At 43.5% G+C, this 14,663-nt stretch overlaps 1 protein-coding gene across 1 annotated transcript in view; it reads left to right on the forward strand.

Annotated features, from left to right (window-relative positions):
- The window catches only part of LOC147708533 (uncharacterized), a 561,724-nt gene that overhangs the window by 411,651 nt on the left and 135,410 nt on the right, over window positions 1–14,663 (forward strand). The window contains exon 4 of the mRNA XM_086925359.1: window positions 5,987–6,178. Within this exon, the coding sequence (XP_086781485.1) occupies window positions 5,987–6,178 (192 nt within the window). The remainder of the gene's footprint in view (window positions 1–5,986; window positions 6,179–14,663) is intronic.

Raw genomic sequence — 14,663 nt, forward strand, 5'->3', positions numbered from 1 at the left:
GTGGCACAATAAGTGCTCCAGGCCCACACGTACCATTTAATTTGACAGCTCTTTTATGTCCTATATGCAAACCTGTATACTGTGCTGTCAGTGCTAATCTTTCTTTGGTTTCTAAAATCAGTAAAGTTGATTATCAAAAAAAAATCTGACAGATCTTGGTACATACTTAGGTCTCCCGGTTTTTACAGTATTTTTTTTACATTTCCATCTGTATTTATCCATATTTATTTTTTGGCCAACCTATTGGCATTTATTTATCCATAATTATTTTGTGATTTGAGAATAAATGTAGTCATGAAATGGTACATTTCCACATTTATGATGAACATGCACTCATACATATGCATGCCACAATGTATATAATATTTACACATTGTCACAGAAGTCCATCCACTCGGCCCTTTCAATCCTAACAAATCTTTTTATTTTAAAGGATGCTGTATGGCGTATGCACGCTCGAACAGTGCATTAGAACACTAGACTGTTGAGAGCTCTATTGAGGATAATGAAATAGCTCTGGGCTTATAAGGGCTGGTATAAGCTTTCTGCTCCAACATTACAATGTTTGTCTTTCTGCTTCTCCATTTTTTATGTAGAACATTCTATCCTTAGTGGGTAGAATGTTCTAAAAGCCTTATGCCCTTCTGCTCGTGCTGCACCTGTTAAAGGCTCTCATTCTCGATATAGGTCAGAGCTGCACAGATACAGGTTCACGGCCTTTAACAACCAGTATAGCCCTCGGCAGCGGGCTATAAAGATATAATAGAACAAATAGGGTTGGCATCAGCCAATAACAATTTCCCTTCTACTAAGCCTGTCATACCCAGGCAATCTACCTGCTACTTCATCAGAAATCCACCTTCTCTGACCCAGGCAAAAACAGCAACGAATGCAGGCAGTCCTAGGGGATAAAATGGTTCCACATGAGAATTTATATTAAAAAAACATAAGGACTACATAATTAAAGACAAAAAATTATAGAAAGCAAAATACAAACACTTTCCAAGAATACGTACCAACACGAATTTCAAGAGGTTAAACTTGTTTAAATCCAGTCAAACTCACAACCACCAATTGTGGTGCTATTTTAGCTTTCTCCTGCTGGAACGAGTAAAATAATACGTACATAAAAGGCCTAATACGAGTACCCTGGTATCATATATACAATAATTGTCGCAACAGACACAAATCAACAACACCAAGAAGCCCATTAGGATGGCGGGCAGAATGCCCCCGCCAGGCTGGCGGTAGCCACCGCCAGCCTGGCGGGGGCAAACCGCCCGCCATCCGCACCTAAATTCCCCCCGCCATATTAGGATGGCGGGGGGGACCGCGGCGGACGGAAAGAACGTCCGCCGCTTTTCCGCCCCGGTCGCCTTGCACCAGCCATATTATGATGGGCTTAGGAAGATGCCTTCCCGCGGCGGCGATGCTGCCACGGAAAGGCATGCGGTCTTCACTCTGTGGCCCCCCTGCAGGCCCCCAGAGTGAAGGAGAGGTGGGGGCTGCACACGGGGGGGGTACGCCCCTTCATTGGCATATACAAAGCGGCAGGCACCACGCGGTGCCTGCCGCTTTGTTTATGCAAATGCATTAATGCATTTATAGCATTGTGGCAGGTGGTGCAGAGTGCACCGCCCGCAACAATGCTATAAATGCAGGATGTGGCGGGCATATCCTAATTTCCCCAACGGGACCCCCGCCCTAATGGTGGGCTGGCCCGAATTCCGACAGGATGGCAGGCGGACAAAGTCCGCCCGTCATCCTAATGAGCCCCTAGGTGTTCGGGATTTTTTGGGTGCGAGAATTATCATCTGTCCTGAGTTATGGTGCTTACCACGAAAAAATTCACATACTCCTGTATTTAATGCAAAATGTTCATCCATTACATTTGGCAGATTGACGTTCCAATATTTAACGTAAAATGCGGTTTTTATGGCAGTTGGCATTTAAAAAAATATATATTCTTATTTTTATTCAACAGAACAATTAGCACAAGAGAAAGCTTACATGGTGCAGTAATACAATCAGGTCTCAAACCAGACCGAATTTAATCATTATCTGCATGTTCCCCACCTCCTCTCTCTCAATGATCAATGTAGAACAGTATAAGCCGGCTATATTTTCCGTCTTGGACAAGGGAAGAGTCTCTGATAAGGTGAAGAAGGGAATCTTCTACGGTGTTATTGGCTGGGGTCTCTGTCTCTGGTTCCACTGTATGGTGTACCCACTGGGCGGTTGCATATCGCCTCCTACGTCTAACCCAAAGTAGCGTATCTAGGGATCCCAGATCCTGTGAAACTTTTTTGGGCACCGTCTGCTACACTATGTGACCTGTTCAGCCATCATGTATATGTCCATTCCTCTCGTCCATTCCTGGATGGTCGGCCTGTTGGCCACTCCCCATCTCCTGGCAATGTCTCTCTTAGCAACAGCTAGCCCCAGAGAGGTAAAAATTAGCTGCGTTTTAGTTATGCCCACCTTGCTTGGGATCTCCAATAGCACGAAATTTGGGCAACATTACCTTTAAGTCAGCTCAAGATAATCCCATCACCTGTGTCCAGAATGGTATGAGTACGGGGCACGCCCAGATGGTTTGCGGCGGTGCACATCAGAGCGCGGCGACTCCGCCCTTCCCATCTTATGTCATCTAACCCTATCATAGTATTTTCGGTGTAGTATTTTAAGTGGGATAAGTCGAAGTCTAGCTTTCTAGCCACTTCTCTGGCGGTGCATTAATGCCGCCTTCCAAGCAATATCTCCCATCTTGCACGAAGGCCTAGAAATCCATCAGGGATGTTGTTATTGATAGTTTTATATGTGCGGGAGACCGCTTTATCAGTCAATTCTTCTTGTAGGAGTCTACCCTCTAGGGGTGCGTATTCTGGAAATTGCTCACTAGTTGTGCATATTTAAGGAATTGGAACTCATTCATTTTATATTTTTGTTTAAATTTTGCCCAGGTTTTAAGTTGTCCTTTTTCAATGATGTCTCCTATCGTGGCGATCCCGAGAAGGTCCCAGGATTCATATCCTTAATTTTTGATGTGATAAACATTGCATCACTTACAATTGCAATTTCTTTGCAAAAAAGGTGTTGGCACAGGGACAGCAATTTATCAGGACAAAAGTAATCAGGCCGTAGTATGTATTTGTGTGACTCACGGAGTAGATTTCCTCTCATATTATTAGGACTTTGAAAAGTAAGTGTCTAATTAGCTAAGTCAGTTTTGATAACTAAGGTGAGGTTTCCATGACGTTGGGTGAGTTGGGCTTCCCTTTTCATTGCTTGTGTCAATATTTTTATCAATAACTTTATTGGCATTTCCAACTATGACAAATGTACTACAAGAAAAATCATTACAATAGAGTGACATGATATTTTAGTATATCACATGCCCGAGCATTAAACTATTTTTGAAAGCTCTGGCTCTAAACACAAATCATATCTGTAGTAAACCAACAAATAAACAATATAAATTAGCAATCATATGCTTCCATTTGGGGTTCATGAATAAATAAATTACGTTGAAAAAACTTCCAAAAAGCTCAGTTTGATTCGAGTTTTTCGGAAGCAACCTCTATTCTAATATCTAGGGCCCTATGCCATTTTTTATGTCTTCATTTGCAAGATTATATAAAGCACAGGTCAGACATCCTGAACGTCGGAATCCTGTTCACTATAGAGCAATGCATCCTTCCATTGTCCTCAACAAATTGTATATGGACAGTGCTTCTTTATTTCTCCAGTTGTTTTGTCAAAGGTTTGTTTATTTTTTTTACAAATAGTACACAACAAAACATATATGCATTGCTTACAATATCAATACTCCTTAATATAAACTGACTACTATTTTCATGGTTACAGTATTCTGCTGGAGATGAGCAAGGATAGAGGACTCAGGATATTCACTTTAAAATAAAGCCTTCCATGGCATGTAGTGCCTCACACCCTCCCCCAAACAGAAAGATACAAAACAATAACCAAATGTCAGTACATCATGGAACTTGCGTAGTCCAGAAACGGGGCTATATACCCCATTGATATCCCGTTAGAGATTGGGTAGTTCATATACCATTCATGGGTCCCGCCGGGGCAGAACTCAGATGGAGTGCTCTTATTCATCTATTATTACTGATTAAGAGCTGGCTTACCCCGGATGCGGACTTTTCTAGATTAATACTGAAAGACTGAATAGAGTTGAATAACTCATCAAAGATTCTGTGGCTTAAAGTAGGCCCTTTGGAAGCTGGTAGTGCCAGAACATTTTCACAACCATGATGCCATTGAGAAAAAGTGCAAATAGCGAATTAAAAATCTGTTATTTAATTTTTTATAAAGGAGCCGAATATGCTCAAGCCATGCAGTCACCAGCTTTGTACTCTCATTGAATCACCACTCCCAGTTTAGAACCTTGGGGCATATTATCAAGGGGGTTTATCTCCGCTTTTTTGGCTTTAAAAGCCAAGAAAGCGGAGATAAAATTATCTCCCTATTACCTAGCTGCCGCTAACACCAGTTAGCGACAGCTAGTAGGAGATAGCGACCATCTTGGGCCCCGCTTTGCATGTCAGTGATATTTATCACTAATGACATGCAAAGTGGGCGTGCCAAGATGTTAGCGACTGGAAACAGTCGCTAACATCGCTATCTCCTATTACCAACTTTTGGAGATATTCTCGCTAAGCGCGAATATCTCCAAAGCTAACACCTGCCCCTGAGCAGTTCTTAGCCATGTTATCCAATGGGAGGTGGATAACATGGCTAAGAGCATTAGCTCGGTAATGCATGAATATTGCTGACTTTTCAGCGATATTCATGCATTCCGGTTGATTTTTATCGCTTAGGAGATAAATCTTGATAATTGCAAGGTTCCTGAGCGATAAAAATCGCCGCAGCTCAGCGATACAAATATCGCCGCTAAACCAACATAGCGATAATTATCGCTAGTTGTTGGTAATATGCCCCTTTAATTGGTTGTTATAAGCAACCTACAGCATAGATTTGTTCTTACTCATTTCCGGTTATGCCCTTTCTGATAGCTTGCCTTTTGTAGGTGGGCTGGCTTGCAAGCTTGCCAAACTGTGCCTGTGATAATGTGTCACCACAAAACACCATTCATTTTACGCTTCTTTGTACATCACTTACATCATAAAGTGAGTAAACTAAGCTTTTTTAATATCAATTGAGCACGTTTCTGCTATTAGAAATTACAAGTCAGACATGTTATATAATTACAGCGCCTTGAGACCCTGGAAACTGGTTTGTAGTAATTATTTCCATACCCGCAGTGTCAGCAGTTAAGTAAATATATGAACTTGTAACATGATCATTATTTATAGATGTGTTTTATTTATTTAACATAACTGGATTTCTATGGACCTCTGTTCTGATGAATTGGTTGAGTACCCGAAATGCTATGCAGTACATAAACTGGTTGGATGAATTGTTTTTATGTAGTTTGTATGCACATGTATGTATGTTTCTTTTAACTGTATTCTTCTTGAGGGTCTTATCACATATTTTAACTGTAACATTTTTATGGTATTTTGCTGAAGAAAGGCTTGATGATGATGAATCTCAATTTTAAATAATAATTTAAAACACACTAGGCGCCCCCATTAATACTCTTTTGTAGGATGTGAGTACTGCTACAGTAGTACTGCAATGCGTACTACAAAATGCATATCTGTGAATAGGGCCCGTATAATGTTATCTCGTTAAAGGGCACTATTCTAATAGAAGACGTGTATTTTTGCTACATTGCAAGTTATGAAAAAATGCACAATGAAGTGTGCTCTAAGGAAAATGTAATATGAGCAGCCACCCTGACGATAATAAAAAACATTCCAAAGATTGTGAAATAAATTGTAATTTTGTGCATAAAAGCACTCTAAAACTGTGCAAAATACACACTGTCATGACAAATTAGCTATTTCGACTTCTATATATTTTCACTAACCTCTGTGTTGGATTTCCATGCCAGTGTTATGATGACCCTCGAGACGTTTTGAAGTCGAGTGGCACGGAGCTACCTAATGAAGATCAAGCAGTGTCTATTAAGGATGCGGCAGAAACAGAGCATAATGCATGGCACCCAATTGTACAAGTGACTAAAGAAATGGACAAGCAAATGTCTTACCTGGTGCAGTACCTAACCAAGGAAGGGCCAATACAGGTACCTTTAGTATATATCTTTGATGTGCATGCAAATTTTATTGGGGTTCACCATCAATAGACCATACCAAGTAGACAATCAGAGATGATTGGGAAATCAATACCAGATACCTTTCTTAGGAGTCAATCCAAATTTTATGTACAAAATGCAATTTTAGATGTGGCTGCAATTATTGATAAGACTGCATATAAAGAGCTATGTCATAATCAGTATCTACCATTAACTAGTTATTGGTTTGCTCTCACTCAGGCATGCTTTGAAAAGTAAAATTCAGCCTGGCTTTCAGAAAGACCACAAATGTGAAATGAGAAATGACCACTGAAATTTTGGTTGTGCAAACTTGCTGCATAAGATGTATATTGGATATCCAGAAACTTAGACCTTGCAATTCGGTGGGTTGAAGGGCTGGGCTTCACTTGAAAATAGTTCCCAAACCCTTGACATCCACATTCTCACAGATTATGTATTGTTAACGGAGTTCACCTACATTGTACGTGTTTGAAAGATATTTTTACTTTGAGTTTTCTGAAAGTTAACAAGAAAGAAATGTGCTGCATTTCGTGCATTCACGTGATTTTAGAACACAACCAGCAAGTTTCACTTGTTAGTATCATGTTTCCCATTGAGCCTCCCAAAGACCCTCAGAAAATTGTTCCACATTTCTCATGGCTCTTAATTAGAGATGTGTTTATACGCAATGTCACCCCAGTGATATAAATCGTATCATATTTTGAACATTCTTCTTCATCCTTTACTGTCGGCTTCCGTTTGAAGGCACCACTTTGGCCAAAAATATTCAGGCGGAAGATCAATAACTACAGCAGTTTTCATCATCCAGTTCCTATGTCCTCTTATTGCTTTGTTGCTCCCTTGGTAGGTGTGCGCAATGACCATACCAACAGATAACACTTCTGGAAGGTTCAAGGTGTGTTTTTTTCCCTATAAATTCATTTTAATGTAATCTGGAGGTAGAAACTAAATATCAGAGGGAGGGCAGGTGTTTTAGAGGCTGTATTGCTCTCCTGTCAGTAAGAGAGCTTCTGTTGGGACTGTAATGTCACTTGCATGGTAAATTAGTGTGTAGGGCTATCCAGGTGTGATTGAACTGCTGGTGAAGCTGGTATCCTGACTTTTTGTTTAGCATTGGTATTACAATAATCTTGCTTGTGGACAGAGACCTGGATGAGTCTGTGTTAATGTGAGGTCCAGAATCTGTCTGTGACCTGGAAGAGCACATCAAAGCATGTGCTCACAGGGGGCATAGGAATATTGTCTATGACCTTGGTTAATCACATAAAGTGGTGCTCGCAGTGTACCAAGTTTTTGGGAATCTTTGATATGGTCATATGTTTTTCCATTGTCAGGTTAGTGCATGGTCTACCGACCCCTCTTGTGTAAATTTCCACTTTAATGTGAAACCCAGGTCATGCACAAACATTCTGTGTGTGTTTTGCGTGCAGTGAGAGTGTAGCATATGTATAGTCGGACGACTTTTTGTGTGGTGAGAGTATGAGTACTGGGAACAGTGTGATTGTTTTTGGACGCCCCCCATTTTAGCCATGCACAAGATAGAGGATGGCTTCCTCAGACAGTGGAAGTGTATTTGTTGCATTTATGTGGCTGGAGATTCGAAATACAGACAATGAAATTAGCGAGGTTGAAGACAAACCTACTCTGGAGAAATTCCGTGAGAGCCTTGCTATCTAAGGGCTGCTGATTGCTTCTTCCTGAGTACTGCCTTTTGGTAGATAGTAAGGGTAAAGAGTGAGAGACTTGAGATTTTGTTTTTAAAGCTCAGGATGTTTCTAGGCAGAGCCTGCCCTTTTGTCTGTCCCTGATTGGTGGTTCAGGAAGGCTGACAACAGCCAGGTGCAAGGATTTCACGTTGATTGTGCTCTTATGTTAGGTACTCCTGATTAGAGCAAGCATCACTACTACCTGCTATGAGAGCCCTCACCTTGCAAAAAGGTTGTGTCTGATGGTCAGCTAGAAAACGACATTTGACAGAGAAGTAAATCAAACTGGTTTTAAAAACTTAGACAGTGGCTACCCATCCCCTGTCTGGAGAATGTGCATAAGTATGATCCAAATCGTCTAACTTTTCAGTGTTCCACTAAGTAATCAAAGGATTGCTATGAGACAATGGCCGGTGCCTGAATTGCAGTTAGTCTCCAAGAGGTGAGAGAACATTATCCTGAAATCTGCAAACTGCTTTAGAATTGAGGGCCTGCCTACAAATTAGAAGCCTGACTGCCTGCTCAGTAAGGAAAGGAGAGAACCTACCATTGCAGGAGTATAGACTGTCTTGAAAGAGAGGCTCAAGGTTTTCCTGACATGACAAACACTCAAAAGCAGCTGAGTGACTTAACCCCTTCGGTGCTGATGACGGCCCCCATCCATCATGCACAGCGGTGGGCATGTGCTGATGACGCGTGGGGGCCGTCATGAACCCGCCCACTGTTAAAAAACGTCCGCACAGCGAGAAAATCGCGGCCGCGCCCAAGGGTTTAAACGGAGAGACGCCGATTATCAACCCAAATCATGAGCGGTCCCCTGGTTTCCCGGTGAGGTTCTTATAGTGAGCTGTATTAAGAAGTTTTGACCAGAAAGCCAGTGTGTTGTACGTTATTTCTGCCACACAACCAAAGGTCTGGTACTATCACTGCCAGAGGATGTTCACATGTGAGGAGCTGATGTGTTGCCCTAAAGTGTGCGGGGCATATGTATCGAAAAACCGATTTGCGAATCCCAAAATGCGATTTTTAACGAATCGCATTTTGAGAATCGCAAATCGCAATGTAAATAAAAAGTCGCAAATATTTAGCGATTTAAAAAAAATCGCAGAATATACTGCAAATCCCGTTTATGCGATTCCTTATTTGCAACATTCTCAAATAGGAAACCGCAAATTTAGGGCATCTGCAATTAAGGTGCAGCTTGATGACATCACACCCAGGAAGTGGGAGCGACATGCTGCACCTGATTGCCTGAGTCAGAGTCAGAGGCTGTGGAGTGAGCACAGCATTAATAACCAGCTACAATGGAGTCACAGGGCAAACAGAAGGACAAGGAGAGTGCAGGGAGAAAGAGAAAACACAAGTTTAGCGAAAGGGAGCAGGAAGTGCTGATTGAGGAGATGGTGTGCAGCTATGAACTCGTATTTGGGAAAAAGGCACTCTGTGTACCTGAGTCCAGAAATAGGAAGATCTGGCTGGATATACAGGAGAAGGTCAATGCTGTTTGTGTGACCCAGCGCACGGTCGAAGAGTTAAGGAAGCGATGGTATGATATGCGCCAATGGTCCAAGTAGAAGGTGGCAGCCAGACTGGGGTAGGCCAAGAAGACTGGGGGTGGAAAATCAACTGCAACACCCCATGAGGAGTTGGTGGAATCCACCCGCCTGCCCGAGAGCTTCAGTGGTGTGGCTGACATAAACAGCTCCGACCCTGCAAACACCAGCCAAGGCAAGATGCATGCCAAATGCAGCTGCACACATCACCATCCGATTCACACCATCAGGAATGCACCAAACACAAACTACACATGACACTCTGATCCACTTTTTCCAGCACACACGGCAATGCATCATGGGAGACGTAGCCAGATGCATAACAGTGGGGCAATGAGACACAGCAATGTTAACGCAGTATGTGAATTCCTGTAAAGGGCCAAAAATTAATAGATAGCAGTTAGCCAATACAAATCGAGAAAAGAGAAATGAGTGAGAAATGCAGACGATGTCACAAAATCAAAATTTCCCTTTCCAGCCACAGCACAAGCTAGGACACAGGAACCGAGGAGGCTGAACGTATGGATGAGCAGGCAGGGCAGGGGGACTCCGACGATACCACAGAGACCACACCTGTTCCACGGAGAAAGCGCACCATTGTGCCACCACTGCCACCACTGAAGGTTGACACACAGTCCACAGGGGAGGATGATGCACAGACAGAATCAGGGCAGCGTGTGACACAGGTGCCGGAACAGCACACCCCCCAACATAGGGAGCAAGGAGCAGTGAGACGCAGGCCAAGGGCCAGCACCAGCTTTGCCACAGATGAAGAGGCCACAGTGTTAGCTGGACTGGAGGGCAGCATGCTGCAGATACGGCGCCTGCAAGAACAATCAATGAGATCCATCAACCGTCAGCTATGCACAGTCAACAAAAGCCTATGCTACATGGTGGAGGGCATCATGGACATGACAGGTGACATGTGGGACCTATGTGCAACATTAAAGAGGTACCAGGCAGCCAGGCGCAGGGTGAGCCAACGTTCTGACAGCCACCTGAACAGCTACACCAAGTCAGCGAACCGCCTGTGCACTGTCACTAGCCAGCTGACACGTCGCACCATCAGCATGCTAGTGGAAATGTCTCACTGCTGCCACGATGTTGTGAAAGGCCTGGTGCAGGTCACCATTGCTGTGGAACAACAGGAGACAGTTAACACATGTGGCACAGCACTCCTGGACTCAGGGGAGAGTGAGGAGGTATCCAGCAGTAGCAGCATCACCTCACCAGTGCCCAATCCAAGAAGGCGCAGTGGGAGACAGGGTGCAACACCTGTGGACTCAAGGGAGGGCAGTCATCACTTAGAACAGGCAGTAGCAGTTCATCCCAGGAGGAAATGAACTTGCAAATGGGTGAGGCAACCCATTCCTACTGGATTCCAGACTTATATGAATACCTGCACTGTGGACCTAACATGTACTACGTACAGCGACACTCATTGAGTCGGTCAGGCTGTGTGATGAAATTTCATCCTGCAGTTAAGGGTTTGAATAAGCACAGACCTGCTACAAAATACCTTTTGCATTATGTCATTATTACTCACCTAGAAGTAGTTCTATGTGATCTCAGCCCGTCTCTGCCATCTGGCAGCTGCCCCAACTCTAACTGCTGGTCTGCCAGGGGGACCTGGGCCATCATCGTTAGAAGTATCAGTATCAGTCAGTTCTATTGGGATGCCTTTTTTAATAGCTATGTTGTGGAGCATTGCACAGGTAGCCACAATCTTGCAGCAGGTCTCAGGGCTCTATTGGAGTGCTCCTCCGCTTTTATGCAGGCAGCGGAACTGGATCTTCAGGATCCCAAAAGTCTGCTCAATTACACAGCACGTAGATTTGTGTGCACGGTTGTATCTCCTCTCCCTTGCATTGGCTGAATTTAGGTACGTGTCAGGATGAAGTCCCGCACTGCATATGCATTGTCACCTGCAGGAATGGAAACAAGAAGTGAGTCAATGTCCCACACCCCAAAGATGTACTGTATGTAGGGATGTTTGCCATGCATTTACCTAGCAGGTAACCCTCACCAAACTCTCCAGCATTGAGAAGTCTGTATATCCCACTATGTCTAAAGATGAAAGAGTTGTGAGTACTGCCTGGGTATTTAGCTACAATGTCATTGATGATATGTTTGGCATTGCAGATGACCTGTATTTTCAGGAAATGGTATGATTTGCGGTTTCTGTATACATATTCATTGATTGATGGGGGTGTGAGGGCCGCATGGGTCCCATCTATGCAGCCAATTACATGGGGGAATCGTGCAATCTAGTAGAAGTCCAGTTTTGTTTGCTGTAATGCCTGTTGTTTGCTGGGGAATTGTATGTGATGTTGTAGCCTCTGTGCCATTGCATCTAGGAATGCATGGAAGAAGAGCGACAGGCCACTCTGGGAGACCCCACTTGCCACTGGTATCACCCCTTGGAAACTCCCTGAGGCCAGTAGGTGCAGTGAGCACAGGACCTGCACATGGGTGGGAATGGTTTGGGTCCTGTGTGTTGGGGGTTCCAGATGGGGATTCAGCTCCTCTATCAGGTCTAAAATGCTATTTAGGTCCAGCCTGTACTTCTCATGGATCTCTTCCTCAGTCTGCTGGAACAGAGTGATGCGCACTCTGAAGATCCATTCCTGTCACCTCCTCCTCTGTGCTGCTGCCCGGATTCTCAGCCTCCTGGCTATTACAAGTAGGGTTGCCATTGTGGAAGTCCCTGTTGCATTGTGGGCCTATTTATATAGCTTGCACCTGGTTACCACCTGGAATGACTTGGTGGTAAAATTGATGTGCAAAATTGCGAATTTTCAGAATTCTCAATTTGCAAATTTTTCATACGTTGCTTTGCGAATTCTCAAACTACGATTTCTCTATTTGCGGTTTTCACAGCCTGGGTATCGCAGACAGCGAATTCACAGAGAAATGTGCAGATTCCGGGCCTCGCAAAATAAGAAATTGCAAAAATAGCGATTTTTTATTTTGCGATGCGAAAATATGTCATACATCACATTTGTCTATTTTGCCATTGCAAACACAGTTTTTTTGCGATTCGCAGTGTGTGCGATCACGAAATAGTTTCATACATATGCCCCTGCAACTGTTGTCCAACTGCATACGCCTGGATACTACAACTGCTGAAGACGAACATCTGACGAACAGGCCTGAGGCGAAGCTCAACACTAGTGGTCCAGTGACAAGAGAGGCTGCTACCAGTAGTCCATCTTAACTGATGCTGACATTTGAGGGTGTGTAGCTGCTGACTTTACCCAGCTTCATTGACCTGCGACACTATTGAGCTGATAATGCGATGCTGAGCTATATAAATTGACAGACTGATTTGCACAAAAATAAATCCTTCCACTAGAAACAAACCTTTGCCACTATGAACGTTGTGAGTGTAAAGACTATTGAACTGACCCACCGACTATCCATTGGGGGAATAAATAGCCATCTGCATTGTGACTATTCATTGCTGATACATGTATCATTGTCTATGTTACAGTAAATATTGGAACTTCCTAGAGTATGGAGAGTAGAGAGGGCACTGTAGAGGATAATGCACTTCTCTAGGACTAGTGGGCAAGGTCTCAACTCTTTAACTAAACCACCTTTGAAGTGGGTAACATGTAATGTTGCTATAAGATGAAAGAACTTAATTTGACCTAAAGATAAACACTGTGCTAGACTGTACATTTGTGTCGGTTGTTTGCCTGTTGAGTTCTAAGCTCTTGTCCTAGAACAACCTCTCTATTAGTCCTTCCATTGCTCACTATCACCACTCTAAGAGTCAAGAATGGAGGCGGTGTATGTAGCCCTGTTACCAGAGCCATGTTAGGTTGTAATCCAGGACACCAGTGATAAATTACCTTAACCACCATGGTTGAGGCTCAGTAGCATGAGCCTGAACAGTGTTTCCTGAATAGGGTCTGACAAATGACAACAAGTAGTGTAAGATCTGCAAGTTCCAGTTCCAACTGTCATGAACAGAGCAATAAGCTTAACCTAAGTATAGCATTACCTGCACATTACAATGTCAGATAGATGGGTGGTGGCAGTAAACCTTGATACCGTGTCTTTAGATTACTTTAAGGAACTGTGCTTGAAAAGAGGGTTGATTGCGCCTAATAACAAGAATAAAATGTAGGTTTTGTTAGAGATCAGTTAGAAAAACTGGGCGGTAGGGATGAAACTTTGCTGCACTCAGGAGAGGGTACCATGATAGAAACCCCAGGAGGGAATGCAGTGGTGTAAGAATGTCTTAGCCTTCCGATAGAGACTTCAAACCACAGATTGCTCACCTTTTGAATATAGCCAATGCCCTGGACTGGATGCAGATAATTTCAGGAGTGCCCATGTGTGCCAAAAGGTAGCACTGTACGTCTTTGCACTGACACCATTCTGTTCCAAAAATGATGTGCAGAGCCTATAAAGGAACCACTCCAGTGTGCTGACAACAGGTCCTTTCAGAGCCACAAGATAGAGATACAGAGCTGCCTCTCATCTCTTTGAGAACCTTACCTCAATCAAATTTTTTTTTACAGTGTGCAAGGGACGTGTTACCTCCCAAAACTACAGGTTTGAAGCCCTTTAAGGACTGTCATAAACAAATGTCTGTGACAGATCATCATCAAATCATCACCACAACTTTAAGGCCTGCAGTGACTGTGAGTCGATGAACCCGAAGGCCATTCAATACTGTGAGGTGAAAACTCCACGACGAAAGGGGTCAAAGTCAAAATTTCAATCCTAGCCCTGTTTGAGGTCCAGAAATCATTCCGGGGATTGGTCTTCCTCTCTATCCACATTTTCTGGTAGGTTCAAGGAAAAGCACTAGAAATCTAATTTGGACCTATCCCTTTACCACCACTCACTTCTTAGAAGGTGTGGGTTTGGCACTATAGATCTCCTTCCCTCTCCTTAATTCGTTCAACTTTGGAGTCACTCCTGCTGGGCACAATATGAGTTTCTGAGGCCGTCTGTCACTCCTAAGCAGAATGAAGAATTCTGCAAGGCTATGCTCCGACTCTTCAGATCCTTGCCCTCTCCCACAGCATATTCTGGATTTCCTTCTTGGCATGGATTCGGATAATGATTACTATGCTTGTGAGTGGCCAACCCTATTACAGAGAATTGGTATGAAGACCTGCAGGTGACTAGGGGTCTTGACACCTTCCCTGAGTCGGGTCTCCTCTCACCCCCTGTACC

Source organism: Lissotriton vulgaris, chromosome 6 (assembly GCF_964263255.1).
Source record: "Lissotriton vulgaris chromosome 6, aLisVul1.2, whole genome shotgun sequence".
NCBI lineage: Eukaryota > Metazoa > Chordata > Amphibia > Caudata > Salamandridae > Lissotriton > Lissotriton vulgaris.